This window comes from Phalacrocorax aristotelis, chromosome 9 (assembly GCF_949628215.1).
Source record: "Phalacrocorax aristotelis chromosome 9, bGulAri2.1, whole genome shotgun sequence".
NCBI lineage: Eukaryota > Metazoa > Chordata > Aves > Suliformes > Phalacrocoracidae > Phalacrocorax > Phalacrocorax aristotelis.
In genome coordinates, this window is record NC_134284.1 from 8,116,397 (window position 1) to 8,138,302 (window position 21,906).

At 38.7% G+C, this 21,906-nt stretch overlaps 1 protein-coding gene across 12 annotated transcripts in view; it reads left to right on the top strand.

Annotated features, from left to right (window-relative positions):
* The first annotated feature begins 4,657 nt into the window (after positions 1-4,657).
* NUBPL (NUBP iron-sulfur cluster assembly factor, mitochondrial) overlaps positions 4,658-21,906 on the top strand; it is an 88,147-nt gene continuing 70,898 nt past the window's right edge. For 3 of the 12 annotated variants that reach the window (XM_075103310.1, XM_075103312.1, XM_075103311.1), the window contains exons 1-3: positions 4,856-4,999; positions 5,951-6,098; positions 10,820-10,854. In XM_075103310.1, coding sequence (XP_074959411.1) covers positions 4,871-4,999; positions 5,951-6,098; positions 10,820-10,854 — 312 coding nt within the window. In that variant the 5' untranslated portion in view covers positions 4,856-4,870. Of the gene's footprint in view, positions 4,780-4,855; positions 5,000-5,162; positions 5,329-5,950; positions 6,099-10,819; positions 10,855-21,906 lie in introns of those variants that run through there. The other 9 variants (XM_075103318.1, XM_075103324.1, XM_075103315.1 and 6 more) reach the window with 8 other exon arrangements.

Sequence of the window (21,906 nt, forward strand, 5' to 3'; positions counted from 1 at the left end):
ATCTTTTTTATTATGGATTTGTACAATGTCTAATACAATAGGGCTCTTTCTGTCCCTGGGTCTCTTATCATTGCAATTTATCTCCATTACTGAAAAAAAAAAAAGAAAGAAAAGAAGAAAGAAGGAAAATGCCAGTCTTCCTTCAATGTTTGTAAAATATATGGCAAAGATTAGGAATACTTTAAAAAAGAATCAAAACCTTTGTTTTTATCTTTTCTTCAAGTATGGAAATCTTGTTAATTGGAGTTAATTCCCTAAGAAAAAAAATATGGGGCTTTGTTACTGAAGGTCATATTCAACAAAATAAATCTCTTCATTTTCTACACCACTTGGATAAGGCTGGAAAAATGGCTGTAATATCAGCTGCATCTTCATTGTGATGTGACTGTTACTATAGTAAGCAATATTAACCTGAAGAACTTGATTGAATTCAGAAGAATCTAGTGATAATTTAAATAAGGTTTTCATCTCTTCTTGACTGTGAAGGACTGCACTGATTAAAATGTCCACACAGAAGCAATACATAAACTAAATTGGGCTGAATTCTGCCAGACCTTCTTTCTCATTTAGTGAAACAGAACGAAAGGAGACAATTTCTTTCTCAGTTAAAGGTTTGTTAAAACATTCACATAGGATGAAGGTACTTTTGTGGTCTTATATTCATTACAAATATTAACACACATGATAAAAAGTTAATATATTATTACTGCTTCTTATGTGTTTTCATTGTGCTTGTTAATATGTTGCAGCTTGAACTATTGCCATATATCATGAACAAAGTGTGCTTCATAAACAAGGTAGTATTTCATATGAAAACTCAGGTAAACCTCTCCTGTTTTGTATCGATATTTGAAATCAGATCTGTTAAAATATCTCGGGCCAAATTTACTTTGCAACAAATGGGCATAACTGCCTCGATATCAGTGATGCTGTCCTTGGTATTTAAGCCTAGCAGGAAAAAGATGTAAGATGTGAAAATCTAATGAATGACAGAGAGGCAATAGTGTGAGACTTCCTTCGTACACAGCTGCAGTTGTTTTCTCCTCTCACACCTGAAATTCCCTGCTTACATGTTTTTGAGGTGTGCCTTACTAATACGGCTGGAGCCTGTTACCCCCAGGTATGACACTGACCCAGGTGCATGAGCTCTGCCAAGCCAATGCTGGCCTGTGGGACCAGATCGTGTGTCTCAGCTTACTTAATGTACTTACTTAATGTACTTGCTTAATGTAAAGCAACCAGGAAGTTGCTTTAACTTGCAAGAGCAGCATAGCAAAGGTAAAGCAAAGAACTCACAATGGCAGGCGTTTTGGCTTGGTTCATTTTGCAGCCTGATCTAGTTTGTCAGCCCTGCAGGAGAATTATAGTCTGCAAGAGCGATGAAAGCAGCTCTAGCTTGGTCTCAGAGCTACCAAAGGGAGGATGAGGCAGCCATCCTGAGACACAGAGCACGGGCTGAGCCAAGAGAGAATACTGACAAGCCCAAGGCTCAGAAATGAGGGCAGAGCAGAGCAGCAAGGGTCCCTGCACCAGCAGGGTAGGAGGTAGGAGCACAAGAAGTCACAGAAGATTACTGTTTTTTTAAAACTAGGCTTAACTTTAAAAAAACTTGGGAACAACTTCTCCAGTTTAAAACAGCATGGGAAAAAGGGAATGTCATGACCCCAGGTGTCCTCCTTGCTCTCCAGAAGTCTGAGGCTCAGCTGGAAGCAGTCTCTAACTTTTAAAAGGCAACTCATAGTGAGTTTTCCTGGCTTCTCCAGAAGTGCTACAACTTCCATAACTCTTTTTTAGATATATATGTAGAAGATTATCCATAATTTAATGTATTAATCTATATTTCTTAATCATACAACATCAGCCTCATTGCCCATCACATGAGCTTTGATAACTGGCCTAAAACTTAACATCTTAGACTTCTTTTCTTCATGAACAAAGTAATTATCACTATGTGGACAAAAAAGATAAAACTCAGCATTTCAACCTTACATATCTTAAATGTGTCAAGGCTGGCTGACCAGCCAGGGAAAAAAACTAGAATCGGTGACCCCAGTGCCACACACACTTGCCCTGGTATGCTATGGTATACCTCTGCGGCCAAAGATTATGGGCCTGGTCATGAAGCTAAAATGACCTCTTCGTTCTGAAGATAATTTCTTTAGCTTTTCTTTAATATATTTTATAGTTTAAATTGTGACTAAAATGGATGCCTCATATGAGTAAGAGTTTGCAGCATGTCCTTAACTTACTATATTATTAATACAGTACACTATGCAGACACCCAGAAATGAGAACGGAAACACAGGGCTCCATCAGCCTTGAAAGCTTACAGTCTTGATAATACTCTTTTTTTTAGCTGCTTACTTCCTATTGCACTCAAGTCAACCTAATTATCCACGAAGTAGTTTTTCAAACGTTAATTCATTTTTAAAATTTGGAGTCATTTGGCAACAAACGTCTCCTAGCTATACCTGGATACCCTTAAGTGATTTTGGGTGGAAAAAGAATACATTTAAACACAAGACAATCTAATTTCAGACAAAAATCAATTATATTTTTATCATGTTAGTGTTCAGGCTGAATAGCAATTTAAAGTCTCTGAAACGTTTTCTTAAACTTACTTAAAGAAAATGTTATCAATTTGCATTAAAATTAAATATTGTGGTTTTCATTTTGTTGAACTATTAAAAAGTCCAGAGTGGAATTTTCTGAAAGATGCAGAGATTGCCCATAGTTCCCATAAAGACTCAAGTCTAGCAGTAAAATATTTGTTAATTTTTGGTTGCATTTTCCTAGACTCATATTTTAGCACTGTATGTGACTGCAATGACATATCGGGCAAAGAACTTAGACCAAGAGTTTCAAATGTTAAAATTTAAAGAGGAAGCCAAAAGCAATTATGAGAAGTGTATAATCCATAAAACTGCCTTCACACTTAGCGGAGATGGCGGAATACTACTCAACTGAACTTTAATCAATGTATTCTACTCTTAACAATCAAAGTATTTTTAAAATGTCTGCATTATTGCTGAGCAAATTTAGTCCCTTTCTAATGGCCAAATTCTACTTTTCATGTTCAATACAACCTACTGCCGTATTAGCTCCCCTACTACTAACAAGCCAGTGCTAAGAGAAATTATTAAAACTAAAATATTGAGCATTGTTCCTTCTTAGGTGAGAGTTTGGAAAACTCCTTCAGCTTACTTCTTTAAAAATCAATTTTATTTGGTGCTAGATCAACTTTACAAAAAACCAAACCCACAAAAATATTTGTGAGGGTTGTTCCAGTCAGCATTAGAGCTATTCACAGAACCAAAGAGTAGATGATGGAACTTTTTTGTCATTTTCTTTTCTTTGTATAGACTTTGAAGTGGTAGATACCTAAACTGTGTGCCTACCAGTGACCCTGCAGTACTGATTTCCTTTCTGTGCGATGCATAGTATTTTGCACTCTAACACTGCCTCCAACTGCTCAAGGTAGGAAAACCAATTTTGCAAATTTCTTGCCAGGCAAAAGGTAACGTGGTTTCCTGAGGCAGTGAAAAAAAGGCCCTTGAGGCAGATCTATATTACAGTTTGAAAATGAAGTGGCCTATTGGTTTTCGGTATTCTTTTCCATTTTGGTTTGGCAGTAGGGTAAATTATTGGGAAACTATTCGACCTCTCCAGGTGTCTGTGCTAGCTATACAAAATATGCTCATGTGGGTACAACAAAAATGAGAGGTTGAATGAGAATCACTTAAAAGACAGCAAAAAATTAATTTTTATCATTGCAATTTTTGTGTGGTAGCCGAGCACTGGAATAAGCCTTTGAAAATGGTGGGTTTTAGGAAAATGCATTTTTAATAATAGAAGTCAAAAACTAACATTTAACACAGTGGTGAAAATTCTGCTCACTGCAAAAGAGAGGAAATGTTTATTATAACGCTCTAAACTGGTGTAAAATCCTCCAATGCATTACATATTGCAACAGATACCAACAAACGGCACTATTCAGTTTTTTATCTTTGAAAACTCATGGCCCGAAACTGCCAAGATCTGAATTACTTCTGTAATACCACTTAGATGAATAAGGACTATTCATGGAATTGTCAAAAGCAAATCATGTCCAACTGGTCTAATTTCCTTCCGCAACGTGGTTACAAGCCTTGCAGGTGGGAGAGAAGCAATAGATGATGTATATCTTAAAGCTTTTAATAAATCTCACACAGCATAAGGAACAGAAACATGATTTTCATGAAACTTCTACAGAGCGGGTGTAAATCGGCTGGAAAACCAAAGCTACAGCCAGAGATACTATCAGTGCTTCGGTATTAGTATTATTAAACAAAATACCAAGTGGCATCTGTCCTGGATACAAATGTCTTTGTTCTTTTAATTAACGACTGAAACGATGAAACAGAATATATTTATTACATTTGCGGAGGGCCCAAGCTCTGGGCCTGCCATTTTGCCGTCCAAGATGAGCATTCAGAAGGCGCCGCGGAGAACACCAGATGGATATTTAACGGGGACAAGGACAACGCTGTGAGGACTAGCCCCAGCCCAACGGGCAATGCATATGGCCACCGGTGTTTGCCCCTGGGCCCCGTTTTCTCACAGACCGCGGCAGGGAGCTGCTTTTCCACGCTGCAGCCGGAAAGGCCTGCCTCCGCCCCGCCGAGCTCCGCAGCAGCAGCACTACTCTCGGCGTAAAATCCTCCGCCTTCAAGAAGCTCGCCACTCTCCCCGGGGCCTGCTGGGCCTGCCCAGCCCCACCGCCGGGGCTGCGGTCGCCCGGTCTGTACCGGGACTGTAGCTGCGGCTGAGCTGGGAGAAGCCCGGCGCGGCGAAGGGGGTGGGCTGAGGCGCGGCGAGACGGCGCCATCTCATGGCGCGCGGGGCGGGGCGGGGCGGGAGAGGCCGGGCGGCGGGCATGGGGGCTGCCGCCTGGCGCTGGGCGCTGCGCGCCGTCCGCCTCCCCGCCGCCGGCGGGAGGGCTTCGTTTGCTGGTTCCGCGGTGAGTGAAGCGTGAGCTCTCGGCCGTGCGCCCCGAGGAGGGAGGGGAGCGGGACGGCCGTCCCCGCCGGCCGCGGAGGGTCGGGCTGGCAGTGTGCTGGAGGGGGCTGCGGGGGGTGGGAAGCAGGAGGTCCGTCGTGGCCCGGACCCGCTCGGGCGCCCCGGCGGGCCGTGGCGGGGAACGTACGGTGGCTGCAGGGAGTTAGCGGCGCTGGGTGGCCTGGGGTCAGGGGCCGGACGATCGGAGGAGGGCGAGATTCTGCTGGGTTCATTGCCTGGACCTGAGTCAATTCTGCGGAAGCAGCCAGCGGTCGCTCAGCGGCTGTGGCGGTAACGTTGGGTAGCGAGCGGGACGCTGCCCGCAGAGGCGCGGGCTCCTGCCCGGTGCTCCGTCCGTCCTGCCGCGGAGGCCCGCAGGGTGCGGGAAAGCCGCCGGGCGCCGCGTGTTCCGAAACAACAGCAAAGCGGCGCTTGCCCGGCCACCCCTGACGGGGCTCGGGGAGGGACGGCCCTCTGGAAACCTGGCGGCGCTGCCCCGGCACCTAGGGCTTCTCTTCCTTTGCTACTACCTGTATTTGTTGCGCTTGAAGCAACTGTAACGTAGAAGACCACTAGGTCTGGCCTATTTTTTTAAAGTTTCCAACTTTTTAATCGGTGTTTTTGTTTATTTTAATACAAACCCTCATTCTTTTTTTTTTTTGTTGAAGTGTTAAGATTGGTCATATCTAACTGTGTGTCTAAACAAAATGCCCACGGGGGTTATTTTAAAGTAGGCCCCGTTCCTGCCAGCCTGCGTGCTTGGGAAGCAGGCTCCCTTTGGGAGAGCCCCTGTGCAAAGCCTTTTTTTGGACTGACAGCGAAGATGTCTCCGCACGCGGGTGGGTTCTTTCCCGTCAGCTTTCTCTGTGAAAGCTGCAGGTTGGTGCATTCGCTTGCCTTCCGTTTTTCTTAGTCCTCAAGCTCTGGGGATGAGGCTCTACGGGACAAACGCGCCCGGCTCCTGTCACGCGGGCTGCCGAAACAGAAGCCCATAGAAGGAGTTAAGCAGGTGGTGGTCTTGGCTTCTGGAAAAGGGGGAGTTGGAAAATCGACAGCAGCAGGTAAGACTTTTCTTTTAAATTGTTTGCTTGGCACATCTTGCTGTATGTTCTAAGGAATATTTGGGCACTGGTGTCATTACCTTGTAATTGAGTCCCACTGACGTGGCCCTTCACCTCTGTCAAGTCCCATTGCAGCCATTGAGAATCGAGGTGGGTACAGAGCTTTAAATGAGGTGCAAGTCGAGTAGACAGCTTTGAAATAATATCTTTGTAATAGTGCAGTGCTGTTCTGGGGCTCTTTGCTTTCTTAAGAGGTGGTGTAAGCTGAGGTGGAAGGGATCATATGCTGGCTAGAAGTATAGGTGAGCCTGTACAGTGCTCTGTGGGCATAGTCATATGCTCTGTAGAGGATGCTAATATTTAGAAGGCTTCAAAATCAGATCTCTGTCCCATTTTCTCAAATGCTTGTATAGGCGTTTTATAAACAAAAGATGAAACAGTAGTTATAAACCACACAAATTGATCAGAGCCTTGTGGAGCACCTTGAGCTCTTCTCTCAGCCCCAACACTAGACTTTGAATTAATTTTTTTTCTAACTGTGCAGTTCCTAGGTTGTAGAACAAGATAGTACGTGAGTTACAAGTACTGCAGAAATTCACTTGAACTTAAACAAAGATGACATTGAAGGTTAACCTGTTTGCAAAGATCTCCGTTAAGTGTTAGAAACTTGTTTAAAAATTTCTTAGCATTTAGATTAGGAAAAGAGTCATCCTTTAGTTGAATGTTGTCTGCTGTTCATCTTCATTTGCCATGAATAACACATTGATGTAACTCTTAATTTCTCATTTTGTGGTTTGTATTTCAGCCATGCATGAAAAGGACTGACTGTCTAATAAATACTAGAACAGACAAACGTGATACCCATAGTAAGAGTAATTGTACTTAAACAAAAAAGGAAAGTATTTTTTTCTGTACATAGGATACAAATATATACTGTCCTGTAGATAGGACACATATTCCTGTACAAAGACATGCAAAACAATCAACACTTGCATTTCTTACTGATGTACCATTTGGTTGATGGTTATACTTCATAGGCTGGTTGTTTCAGGTTACTGAAAATACCCAATATCTGTTTGTAAATCAACAGATTTACAAACTGAACATAATTTGAACAGTAAATATGGATTATCTTCCTCATGTCTGCAAAAAATAGGCTAATTTAAGTTCTGCTAACTGCCGTCTGTATGTAATTTGCACACATCTGTATGTAATTTGTCCATAAAGCGTAACATGTATAAACAACACTTAAAGAGCTGGGAGTTCATACCCATGCATTTAAAAACAAAAAAAATCAGGGTGCAACAAGCATTAAATAAGAGAGTTGAAATGTAAATGAGCCATTCAGATGTTGCTGTAATGGACAGCCTTTTGTTAATGAATGTATTCATTTATAATACTGAGAAGAAAAAGGAATCCAGGTTCTTTATTAAAATGAGAATGAATTTCATAGTTCCGATGAATAATTAAGATCAGATAACTCATATGAACAAAGGTATTGCATGGCATCATTGTTGAAATATGTACTTAAAATCACGTTCTTCCTAATGGAGGTTTGTGGGGAACATGTTTGGTGACAGCTCCGCTGGCTCGTTTAGAGAGCAGGAGTTGAAAGAGGAGGGTGGTATGCACCTCTAATTCCTAGAGCACCACAGAAAATATAATCAGTCTTATTGTCTGCATCCCTCTGAAGGACTGTCAAGGCTCTTCATATTCTTTCCCCCAGCATGTTTATGTTTCAGTTGCTCCAGATCTCCATTTGAGGACAAGTGGATCTGTATTCTGGTCAAGTTTGTCAGGGCCATTCCTTAACCTGGCTTTGTGTTTCTGTTGAGTAACTTTCTGTTGCATATAGCTTTCATATTGTATCCTCTGTTGCTTCTAGCACTTTTTGGTCTTCTGAAATCAATGCAGTCAGTTATTAAAAGAAGAAGTTGTTATGCATTGAAAAATATTTTTTCTGTGTTTAAATACTTTGGTTGTTTGTTGCTGTGTTTTTGTTTGCCTAGTGGAAGTGTTGGTTGGTTTCCTTCCTGTGTTTCCTATCTCTCTTCTGTTAAGTTTCTGCCTTTGACCAGCTTTCTGCTCTATTTACTCCATCTGACCAAAGGTGGGTTTTATTGTTGTTTGTTTGTTTTTGTTTGTTTGGCGTGTTCCCCTGTCCCCTTTTCTGCATTACCTGAAGATGAGATAAAACTATTGATACTATCAACTAACTTGGCCTTCAAACATTTTTAGCAAAGACTAATGGGCTGAGATTTTTCATTATTGTCAGGAGAGCTGATAAAGTCAACATGGTCAAATGTATTAAATGATCAAATGTATCAATGCGGTCATATTAGCGGTTTTAATTTTTTTTTCTCTCTTACATGCTTTTATTCTGCATGTGGGATGTACTATTACTGAAACTCACCCTTTCAAGGTAGGGACCAAAATCACCTGACCAACCCAGCCACAGGTCTGGGCTTTGGCAAAGGTGGTAACAGTGGTTCTTTTGCAGGATCAACGTCACGTTTTTTTGATCCTGGGCCTTCTCTGCATGTGAAAATAGTCTGATAAAAAGTAGTAAATTAGTTAGTCTATTTCTAAATGTCACTTACATTGAGATATAAGTATTGAAAGTTATCTTTCAGAGGAAGTTTGTCTGTCAGTATTTTATTGATGGTGTGGATTAACCGTGTCACAGATGTAGATACACTCAGCTGGCTCTGTACATGCCTGATTTTGGGCCAAGAAGTTCTATTTGTATCGTTAGCTCAATGTTCTGAGAATTCAACTGTGCTATTACTAGGGACAGTTCGAATTTGGAAGTTAAAGTCCAAACTAATAAACCTTCCCGGACTTGTACTGATTTCAAGGAGATCAACACTGATCACACTGTGCATGATTCTTGATACTGGTCGGCTGGTTTGGCATGGGCAGAGATGATATGGTGACTTTTCTTGGAGCCTGCTGTGAAGTTTTAAAAAATAATTAAAAGAAAAAAGAGTTGTGTTGAACTTGAATGTATCTGCGCAGCTCTCCTGTACTCCTGGTTATGGGAACTTAGTAGTTAGGGCCAACATGAATGCTTCGGCTCAGGTTAGGTCCTATGCTGCACCTCTGTGCCCTCTTAGAACTGACGGTAACACAAAGGCAATGGAATGCAAGAATCAGCTGGGATTCAACAGAGGATGTGAGGTGTCCAGCTGGATAGTCAGCTAAAAAACTCATGTTATCCCACTATATTTTTCTACTGTCTCCCTTTTTCTCCCTTCCATAGCTGAATATCCTTTATTGAAGAAGCATTGTGGATCATACTTTAATTTTCACAGATAATAATTGCATAGGAAGAAGATAGATGTATAAAGTGGTTTTGAGACAGCGTGGAGTTACTTGCTGCTTCCTTTGTGCCTCTTCAGACATGAGCTGCAGTTGATTTTTTTTATTTTTTTTTAATTTATCATTGCTTTATGTGTTTTTCTCCTTCTCTGTGATTTGTAGATTGGTCTCCAAGCTTCAGAGGATGAATTTTCCTCTGATTGATTCAGGGAACAGTTAATCAAGCATCTGTTTAAATAGCAAACTGAAGAATAAAATCTATATGCTTTATCAGCTTAGGAGTAAAAAGAGCCTGTGTGCTTCTTAGGGAGAACTGTACAATTTTCCTTGTTAACCTCCTCACTACTTTGTTTAAAGGAACTTACCTTTCTCAGTACTAAATTATTTAAGCTGGGAATCTGGCTCCCCAGTTTGTTCTCAGTACTTTCATACTCTTCCGGTAGAACAAGGCTGACTGCAGCTTGTCTTTCTTAAAAGGCTTTATGGACTGACATACAGCAATGCGTAAAGAAAGCAAAAGGTAATGAGTTGTGTGTGTAGTGGTTTTTTTTTATTTTAAAAATTTTTATTTTAAAACACGTTACTTCTTGGATTATAACAATTACTGATCGGTTATACTGAAGCTTCTAGGAGGTCTTCTAACATATGTGAAGCTGGTGAGCCATTAAAAGATACCATTTCTTGCATGTGCTTTCTAGTTATAGGAGTTAAGTATTGATGGAAATGTTAAAGCTGTAAACAAACTCACAGCCTTTTTAATTGCTTCATCCTAGTTTTCTGTTTCTTTAGTTGTTACAGATGCTTTCAGAGTACATGAGATTTTGTTTTTTGATATAAAAATCAAGTGAAAAGCATTCATTGCACCTTCTTCCAGAAAATAGCTGTATTTAACATATGTCTTTTTTGATTTCTCATCATCAAATGATCATCTTTCTGGTCACTGTACTTTAATACTTTAGGTCAAAACTTACTTAATCTCTGCTTTTTAGAAAGTTCACTACAGACTGGGGTAAAGGTTATAACCTATGGTAGGGTTATTTTAGTTCTGTAGTACAGGGTCTGCTTTTCAAATGTCAATTTCTTGCTTAATGTTATCCTTTGGCAAAATACTTAGCTTATATTTTTATTTTGCAGTGTCCTATAGACATTTAGAGTTTGCAAGTTTTTGCAGATCAGCTTGAGTTTGTTAGGCTGTTAGCAAACATGGACTGAAATGTGGGTTCCCCTGCTGCTTAAACTAGTAATGTTGTAGGAGGTGCAAGAGGTGAAGAACCAAGATGATGAATGCAATTATTAAGTATGATGTATTTATATATTGTTAGAAATTATAACATTCTCAGTAGTTAGGAATTAAGTTTTCTTGCACTTAATGTTTTTTTTTCCTTTCCTCTTTCTTGCAGTAAATATAGCCCTTGCCCTAGCAGCAAATGATTCGGTAGGTGAACATCTAATTATTAGCCTTAATGTGAAACAACTGTGTGAGTCATAAATAAGATGGTTACTGCTGGGGGCAGTCACATATATTAAATCTAAGTATTTACTCTGACAGTTAATTTCTCTATTTGTTTTTCATGGACTTCTGAGTTTGTATTAATTTGTTTTTATTTTATCAGTACTGTGAATGACTTAGTAGCTCGCATCCTTCATCTGGGTTTGGCTGTGTCCTTTCCCTTCTGTGTCTCTGGGTTCAGCTGCAATTCTGAAAGAATGTGTAGATATAGTTGAGGATGTTTGTGCAGGTTGGAGACACGTAATAAATAATTAAATTCTATCACTTCAGAGCACTGACTTGGAAAAAATACAGATAAGTGCTGGATGGTGTCCAAAACATTTTTTTAAATAGCTCTAAAGATTTACTTTTTCCAGCGAAATTAATGTGTAAATATCATTGCCCAGTTTGGTATCACTCAGACTATTGCCTGCACTATAAATAGACAATTGGAACCATTCAAGTGTAAAAACAACAGGTCTTCCTTATGTCCACCTGCTGCTGTAAATGGGGAGTAGTTCCATTGGCACGTTTGTTGCCACAGAGGTAAACTCAGAAGCAAGCTTCACTTCCTATGTAAGGGTGTATAATGCGGGTTTTTTTACTCATAAAGCATTAATTAAAACCAAAGTATCCTCAAGTACTTGAGTCTGGTAAATGTAGCATCTTTTTCTTGTTGTAAAAGATGAGTAAAAGAAAACAACAGGTAGGAGGAGTGAGGTTTACATGCAATCTGCACACTTCCTGTAGGAATTCTGTAAAAGATTAAAAAAATTTCCATAAACTCATACTTGATGAGACAAGAGTGTTTAAAGCTGTTACATGAAATATGTACTGTTTGTAATGGCATCTGATCTTGGTATTTCACAGTTTTTAATTCCATGTTTTAAATAGGCTGCTGGAATAATTTGATTTCAGAGAAAAATCTGTCATCTTGAAAAGCAAAGCTGCTTGAATGGTTCTTTCTAATTAACTTTAAAACATGGCATTTGATGTAATACTTCTACAAAACGAATGTGATCCTGCAATGTGATCTGTGTTGTGTTACGGTCATTGAGTAGCTCCATGGAAACCATATCAACTAATTGCACATAACTTTCTGTACCAGCTTAAATGTTTTTAGGATTGTGCCAAACACTTTTCAAACATGCAGTTTTGTGCATTGTTTATATTTAGATAAATTGTCTTTTAGTAATTCTGACCCACACAAGTTGTGGGGTTATACCCTTTTGTTAGGAGTTTAACAGCTGGCTTTAGACATAATGATGTGATACACCACTTCAGTAGCCCATTAAAACACTTGTAAAGCACACAAATAAGACCATAGTCTAGCGTGATTGAAGAGGTTGTTGCCAGAGTTATTTGGAAAATCAGGGCCTGAGAAATAATTTTACATGAAATTGAGCCAAGAAAGTTAAGTAAACATGGAATGTGCTAGCCCTTTCTGACGTTATGATTATGTGGTGGTGTAAAATTGGAGGCCTGCCTCTGGTGGATGTTAATCAGTGAAGAGCAGCTGAAATTGATGAAGTAGCTGTGACTTGCATGAACTGATGGTCACAATTTAACAAGCTGCTGCCATTGTAAAATTGTGCATTAATGTAGTTACAGGTTAGAGAATGTGAATTTAAGGTAGATTGAAGAAACTCAACTCTTATCTTGTTTGTTTGTGCATTAGTATCTTTTTTTTAATTTAAGATAACGATGGCATACATCCTGTTTATGTCTAACCTTTGGGGTGAATTTTCTGGTGTGTTCATCTGTGTATTCCCACTGATTTCAGTTTACTAGTGTTGTGAACTAGTTTAGGGTTATGAAATAAGTATCTCTGGGACCTTGATCCAGGCTGGGGTTGTCCAGTGCTCTGAATTGCAGGGATCATTGCAATGTTCAGTTTTGCTACAGTGAAATAAATAAGGAGGTTGTTTTCCAGAGTCCATTGGTGCTTCCTGCTAAAGTTTATAGTGAATTTCTTTGACCTCAGATATGCAGCAACGGACCTGTTCGTTTTGCTTCTAATAACTACTGACTGTGCATTGCCTTCCCATGGTTTCCCTTCCCTTCATTGCTATCGTACGTTCAGCTCTTTCTGAGGCAGCAGTAATGATTCTGTTAGATCAGAGCTTCAGCAGCCTCCTAAGAACTGTAATAAAGTTACATGTCTCTTATAAGCAAAATACAGCTTTATAGAAACTGATGCTTCAACTTGATGTACTGTTTAAAGAAGGAAAGAAAGGACTCGTGGAGAAAGATAGGTCACCATGACAATAAAGGTCTCTGCTTCCTTCATTAGATACAGTCTGTTTCTGTTACAAGTTCAATGTTTTATAACTAGATTTTCAAAGCAAGTAGTATGCTGGAGCTAAATGACTTTAAAAATAATGTTGTCTTCTGATCTTTCAAGTGTTCTTTTTCAAAGATTATACAGGTCACAGACTATTGAGAACAACTGTTTTCTGCTGAGGGAGATCTGTGGAAGGTGCTTTTGGAGGAGATTGGTTTAAAGTAGATTCTTGCTGCTTTCGGTAACAACTGTGACATATTGTTGTTTGATAATGTCATAAGCTGGAAGATGATTAACAGTCAAAGCATAAAGGTATTTTTTGTCCTCGATAAAAGAAAACATCTTTCCATCTTCTCTTAAAGGTCTACTTTCTATAGTTAAATAACAAAAACCAAAACACTGTTGTTTCTATAGCTAGATAATTTTTCAGTTTAATGTGGAAGCTTTTTCAGTTATTATAGTGATGGTCTGAAGTATTAAGGCATTGACAGAGCCTTGGACATTGTCATGGGCGCACAGTGTTGTTGGCAGAGCTGGGATTAGAATTCAGGAGTTCATCTTGCATGCTGGTGCTCAGTCTGTTAGGCATATTTTTACCTCATGGTTACAGAGTAAATAATACAAGACAGGATTTAATTTAGATGCCTAGATACCACGACAAAGTAGGTTTTGGGGGAGTTTTGTTTTGTTTTGGTTTTTGATGCAAAGCCAGGGAAACAAACAGGGCAGCCTCTTATCCCTTTCTGGAATATTAGGCTTTTGGTACCCCAGGTTACCTGTTGGAGATGGATTAGTTAAGAATTGTATAAACTCTTGTGCCTGTACCAAAACCTATAAATCTATACCGTGTTCTTTTTGTGTTAAGAAATAACTTAAAGTTTTATCCTTCTGTCCTGTTTTTGATTGCTTACTTAATTTGAGAGCTGGTTCTTTTCGTTCTTTTGATGTACCAGCAATCAGTTGTGCTCCCCTAGGAGCACTTGGGAAGAACTTTTGGGTTTTGTGCCAGGACGATTCATATTCAGACTAGAATGACTATTTATGAAAGCTGCCTGGCCAGAGACGATTTATTATAGTAGAAACAAGTTGAATTAATAGATGGCAGCAATAATAGGATAGAGATTGCTTGTTTATGAACAGAGTATTTTAGTGAGCAAACACCAGCTGTGCATGACTAAGGATGGCACAAATCCAGTTGGGAGGCTGCGTGCTTGTGCTGTCACTGTGAGGCAAGATCCCCAGTCAGATTTCCTCTGGAAAGAAAAGGAGAGTCAGAAAGATTTACATTTTTCACTATAGGATGAAATGGTTTTTGTGTTGTGAAGGACAGAGGAGCAAGAAGTAAAACCATATGGAACAAATTAGCATGTAAGCATAAGTAAGTGGCTTCTGCCTGCTGTAGTGGGGGCAGTGATTAAAGGCATCGGTTTTAACTATTCTAGCATAACTCTGTGTCAGGGGATTGTAGGGTCAAGCAGACCAGGACCAAAATTTGAAATACATCAAGGGCGATTTTTATCTTAGGGAGTGGCCTTTGTTTTCCCAAGCAAACCCAGTGGTTGCTGAGCAACGTAATATTTTAAGTACCAGACCATGAATGTTTCTGTACCGAGGGGGGCTGGGGGTGGGGGAGCAGAGCACTTTGCCACCCTTGTGCTGTGTTTAACCTCTAGAAGGCCAAATGTTGTCTTGTAATGTAAGTAAAGCTGGGGAAAGGTGACGATTAGCTAAATGAAAAACACTTATTCGAACAATATCACAGTCAAAATGTCACAATGCAGATTTTTTTAAAGAAAACTTCTGTGGATATCTGCCTATTATATGCGTACATGAGTAAGAGGTATCTCAAGTATATAGTAAGTTGTAGCATATAAATTACACAGCTATGAGCAGAGTCTTCAGGTGAATTCACTATTGTGATAATAAAATTAGTTTTAATTATTTCAAAATGTGCATTTAATCAAACAGACACTAATTTTAAAACTACTCAAAATCCACCCAGCCTATTTTCTTTACATTCCAGCATTTTTTCAAATATTTGGCTCCTGTAATTAAACTATTTGTCTACAGGATAATATTTGACTGCTGCATTAATAGATGACTGCACAATGTATATACATTTCTTTCTGGTAAGGAGAAAATTCCATGTGGGGGTACAAACAAATCTAGAATAACTTAGACAATAATGAACTCCCTTACTGAATGATTATAGTGTGAAGGCAAGTTTTGACCTATTTTGTCCTCCTCCTTTGCAGCTTTCCTAATTATCAGGGTTTCATTTATAAGCATCTTTACCTTTGTTGCTTAGAGAATCAGAAGACTTTAATTGCTGTAGGTAAGGTGTTCATGCTTGTTTCTTAATGCTAAAAAGTGTCAATAAAGCTGGAGGTGCCAGTTAGAGTTGATTGGGGTTATCCTACAATGACAGTTCAGCCTCTAGATCAGCTGAGAAAATGAGAGGCTTAAGCTTTTAAAACCTTACTGTATTTCGAGTAAAAAATGAGTGAAATTAAAAATTTTCAAACGTAGGCCACTTAAAATGTTTTATTTTAATCAAATGACTATATGCTTAATTTGAGGAAAATAACAATTTTTAGTTGTTTTTTTTTCCTGAAGTACTATATGTAGAGTTAATTACCTGCATCCTGAGTCTTCAAATCATTGGAAGCCTAGTGCAGATGTCAGAGTGATGCAAAAGGTGGATCATGTTTATAATAATTTGGGATGCTGGGAAGGCCATGAGGCATCGTGTAGAGATGTAGTAATGTGTGGATTTCTGTTCTGGATTTGGGGGATTTATTTTCAAAACGGTGCTGTATTGAAGTTTGTGGGTTTTTTTTTTCCCCCTGTAGGATACATAATGTGAAAAAAGGCCAAACAAGGTTGAATTACTGGTATCTGATTATTTAGAAATCTGACTAGGCACTACCATAGACTGTTGTGGAAAGCAGTGCCAGAGAAGTTCTGTAGTTGACAGAAAATAAGATGATCTTCATATGAAGGAAAAAGGGCTTTTGTACCAGTAGAAGAGTGAATGTTTAAAACAATTCTGCATTTCTAGGATAGAGTGAGAAAACTGCAGTGGTACTATTTTGGCTTTAATCCAGTTTATAGCTGGGTGCATAAATAGTGTGCATCTGAAAGAGAGAATTAGGGATTAAGAGATGGCTATTCAGTGTGTCGGTATGTCAAATGAGGAATCCAGAGCCTATCCTGATTTTAAGTTCCCTTTTGTCCTATATGTTGCTGCTTGCAGTTTGGGATTAGCTCTAAGTCTATAATGACATTAAAAGGGTAAATTGAGAGTCCTGCTGGTGGTTTAAGAGCACCAGCTTTAAAAATAACTGGCACCCTCACTTAGTAAAGCTGGAATTTCTGTCTTTGGAAAGGGCTGCAGCTGCTGAATATTGGGAGCACTTCTAATGTAGGGAATCCTTCACTGTATAGAAAAATGACAGCTCATTAACCTGTGCACCATCCCTCCCAGACTGAACACCAGGGAATTCTGGTGGTCTGAAGAGTTTACTTCAAAGTAAAACATCATCCAGTAATGTCCAGTGGGGATACATATGCCCCACCAAGCGTGGAAAAAAGTCTCAGAAAAGATGACCAAAAATGAAAATAATGCTGTCAAAGAGTCTGGATGTTTAGCAGTAATGCAGGCTATGTTGATAAACAGCTATTTATAGCAGCTTTTTGTGAGCTGATTTTTTTTTTCCTTCTTTCTTGGCATGAAGTCTTTTGTCAGGCTTGTTCCTCAGTAAAGCATTTGGCAGCTTGGAAGAAATCCATGAATATCACCAGATTCTCCACTGAACACAGGACTGTGTGGAGGGGTTCTCTGTGATATATGAATGGAACTGGTTACCTTTGGCTGAAAAATCTGTTACTGGAAAATGTAATTGATTTCACAGTTAACATTACCTGAAAGACAGAAAACGGGAAGCTGCGTAAAGAAAGTGTATCAGAGACACTAAACAACTCTTTAAGTATCTGCTAAAATAGTTAAAGTGAGGAAAGATATGGATCATTTTGTCATTAGCGTGGACCTATGTAATCTCTACAAGGACCATGTATAGTAAAACACCCCTGTCGAAGAGAACAAACATAATAGCAATTGAATAATTTTGCATCTGCATAAGGAAAAGCCAAGGAGGCAAAATTTACTGGTTTTTTACAAGACCTCTATCTGCCAGTGTATAGAGGGACTGTGTCTAATATGACCTTCAACGACTTTATTTTAATTTCTCCCCCCCAAAGGATTTATTACAGCTAAGTTCAGAGCTTGAAAATGATTAATTCAGAATGCAACTATCTTGCAAATCTCTATCGCTTGCAAGGCAGCGGCCAAGTTCAAAGGCTAAACTGAACTTTAATTACGTTGAGTACCTCTCCAGAGAAACTAAAGGAAAGGCTCTTTTTAGTGAGGTTATCTATCCCTGTAACTTGTACTCTGCACAAAATAAAGCTGTAGGATTCTCATCTTTCAGGTATACATGCAATAATATCTTCTTTATCTATTGATGTGACATTTGGTTTTCTTGTAACCACAGAATCTATGCCTGGTGAGTGTGAAAACTTGTTTTCATTTGTTAGGATAGGTGAGAGAATTTTCTAAACTGGAATAGAAACTTTACTGTATTTGTACTGGGGTAAGAGATGCAGTGATTATATAGATATACCTTATGCTCAATATTTTGTCAGAAATCTTTAGACAGGTCTAATTGAGCAAATTCATATCTTGTTGAGAAGATTAATGATAGTGAAGTAAATAGGATGCTGTAGCCAATGATGTAAAAGCAGAGGATAAAGAGGAGTTATAGTTTTTCCCTATAGTCCTTTATCCTGTAAATTTTTTGTGGTCTTGAGCTTACCGATGATCAGATGAGACTGACAGCTGGCACCAGTGCTGCAGAAAGTGCAAATCCTAGCAGTAGTTAGCCTATGCTACAGAACATCTAACTAGAGAGGGAAGAAACCTTGAAAGCATTGATGAGAAGGTAAATCTGAACGTCTGTGAGTGTTTAAGTATACTTTCTGCTGAATAGACCAAGAGAGTACTTCTGTGTTTTCATGTGCTGGCAATATATTTATTTCTAATTTTGTGTTCTCTTTGCCTGATGGAATATTGATAAGGATCTTACTGAAGAGGTCAATACTTCTGCATGTGTTATGTTAGTATATTTTCTCAAAGTGGCTTGCCATATGTCCAGTAACATGGAAGTACGTGGTTAAATTGGACGGGGATGGTTACATTGTCAGTTATATCTTCAGAGTTTAAGCTGTTCAGAACTTTCATTTAGGCGACAAAAAAAACCCCCAGGTGTTTAGAAGGTATTTTCCAAGTGTAGCAAACTTGAAGATTGCTTCAGACTTTCTTCCGCATCTGGGCAGGTGGGAGGAAAAGGACAAATGTGAACTTGAGAACAGCTGTTTTGAGCTTGGTTATTGCTATGCCAGCTGGTGAGACAGAATGCTGTTTGTTAATAGCACAGGATAGAAATATTTTCATAGGGAGAAAATGCAGTCATAAGGAGATGGGGGAGTTGTATTACTTGAATCCTTTTCCTGCAGAGTGCCGAGGGTGACTGTAGCAGTGGTATGTGTTGTGCTCTGAAAACGCTTAGAAGCAGCGTGACTTTGACGTGCCTGGGTGTGCTTTGACCGCTACATTTCTGTCTGCATAAACCTAAATATTACTTAAGAAAAAAAAAAGATTCAGTATTGGTATGAAACATATATGCATATGAAAATAAATGTAAGAGGATGTTAGAGGAATCCTGGAGTTTGTTTTTTTTCTTTTGTTTTCTTGGCCCTGCTTGAGATCCCCTGTAATATGTTCCTTCTGCCCAGATGTTCTTTTTTGCCTTGTCTGATGTTATGCATGTGTTTTAGGATTTGGTTTGATACAGCAGTACTTTTAAAGATGTGCTGATTTATATGAGGTGTGGGTTATATGGGTGAAACCACAATTTATTAAAAATTAATTTTTTTAAATTGAACTCATGCATCTGGATTAAACTTCACTCAGTATGAGAAGTATCTGGTGTTGGTAACTCTGATTCACAGTTTCATGTGGCAGCACCCAATGTATATTGTGTATTCAAATTATTTCGTCTCTTGGGGATTTAAAAAATTGTAAATGCTGGAAAAGATTATCTGGACTGTGCTGTGCCTGTCTTAAAAGAACCCTTGGCAGCTGCCATAATATTTTTCCAAGACAATTAAATCTTGAGTAAAGGGTTATTATTGGTATTATAGGGTTGCTTACATACTGCAAGTGCAGGGGTAGCTGAGGGGAAAAAAGCTCAAAACCTTAGCTTACTGGGCCAAAGCTTTCTGTATAAGCTGCTACTTTTAGGCAGTGTGAACTCTTTACTTAACCTGTTGAATTGCTTGCTGAAGGAAAAAACCCTACCTTAGGCTATCTTTAGTGAGGTTCTGCCAGTGATTTAAAGATCTTTCCGAAAGACCGTTTTCCTATAATTGTGTAGAAAGCACAATGCCTACAAGAACACTTGCGCTGTCATTAACAAGAGTTGTAGAAATTAGAGAATCTGTTGCTTATTTTTCTGTCTGAAGACAACCATTGTATTGAACCATATCCATGAACAAAAGCAGTGCATCTCAAAAGCAGGCATCTTTCATACTTTTGAGGAAGGGTGTAAATTTTTTTTAGCAACTGTCAATTTATTGTATTAGTTTGAAACAAAGACCAGCTTTGTAATTTGGAATAGTAGCTGAATTTGCAAAGTCCTCCTAGATGAGGGAGGGATATTATTCTCCAGTATGTGTATTTATTCTTCATTTCAGGAAATTTGGTACACTTGTAGATACACTCCTACTGGCTCCTAGGAATAAGTGGCCCGTGGGGGTGAAGATCTGACTATGCCCAGGACATCGTGAAGTCAATCTAATGAATTTTGATCATCCTAAATCTTCAGTCCCTTTAGGCTAAAAACAAAGCTGTAGTGAGTTGTAAGATCATTGTAGTTTGCCAGTCATGATAGTTAGATAGTCATGATCCTTGTTGGGGGGGAAACCCTCAGAAAGTTGAGGGAAAGGATGTCAGTCAGGTTTAAAACACTGTGTAGGTTTTTCTGCAAATATTTACTTTCAGTTGAGAAGTAATTAGGTGGCACAGCCTTTAGATGATGTTTTGATGGGTTCCATTAGCTGCTGGCACAGATAAAGGGACTGAGTCATAAATCTTTCTAATCTGTTAAAATATGCATTTTGTACAAGAACAAAGAAGCTCTAATACTGTTCTTGATGTCTTTGAAATCTAAAGTAAAAATGGGTCTTTTCAATCTTTTTGAAATTGCAGCTCTCATACAGTAGGCAAGAAGTAGAATAATTTGTCAGAGTAACTCCTGAACTTTTCTGTAATAGCTTTCACAAGATGTTATAATGACATCAGTATTAAAATATCTAAATGAAATAATCCATGTAATTACATATGCTTTGGCTCTGATTAATAAAAAAGTATATTGAATTATATTGAACCCACATTTGGTTGATTTTTGTAGTAAAAACTTAATATTCAAAATACCTAGTTTTACTTCTGAGTGGTAAAATTTAAGAAGCATTTGGCTTATATTAGGTACATTTGAATTTTAAATTAACTTCAAATTACTCAGCTGTTAAGGGTGTCTTCAGGGTTCACTACCAACAACTTGGAAAAGAGAAGAAAGCAAGCAAGCACCCCACACAGAAGAAGAAACCCCCAAATCCAAATTATTATATATGTTATAGTAAAAAGGGTCAGTCTTGCTTCTGAGGTGTCTAGGCATCTATGATTTCCTTTCTTAATTGAATTTCAGATTTATTTAGAAGTAGTGGTCTAAATACCCAGGCTTTTAATCCATGTGCATTTAAACAAAACAAAACCAAAACAAAAAAAGACCCCAAACACACCAAAAAAACCCCAAACCGACAAACAAACTGATTGTGTTTCCAGAGAATATGCTTAATGTTTAGAAATCCTGTTCAAGGGTCGAGGTGCTGTATACTTGCATTAAAAGCCTTGTTATGCTCTTCTAACCAGAAACTTAAATAGTTATCACTGAGCCTTTCTCTCCATCTTTCCCATCAAAACTGTGGTAACAAAATGGCTTAATGTACGACACCAAATTATGAAAGCTTCATCCAAAAAATGAAGCACGCATCTGATTCATCATTGTTGGAAAAGCTCCCATTGCTGCCTTAGCCTTTCAAGCAAGCCCTTAAACACACTTGCTTGCAATTTTGCAAAATGTTGAATACAGTTACCTTTTTATATTAGAGAAATTTGACGTTCAGCACTTTAAAGGGCTTGCTCTTTACTACTTAATTTGCAGAACTTGGTAATTGGTAGTGTGTCTTGCCATCTGTAGGAAAGATAGTTTTAATTTCCACAAAATCTGTATGTATATCTATAAAAAGCATATAGAAATGAATCTTGTAAGTCTAGACAACATAGTTGAAATAATTTTTGTTTAAAGTTTATTGCCCAATGTACCATATGTAGTTGAATAAATCAACTTTTTAGCATTCTTTTGTGTAAATGCATTTGATTAAACTGTTAGGCCTGCTTAATTGGCTTCAGAGACTTGCATTTCAGTATTTTCAAGACATCTGCAAAAGTTTACTCTGGCCACTTAAATGGAAGATAAGAATGTTTCTTTTCTTGTTTTTCACATTCCTTGTAGTCACTAGTATAATTCAAATTGTAT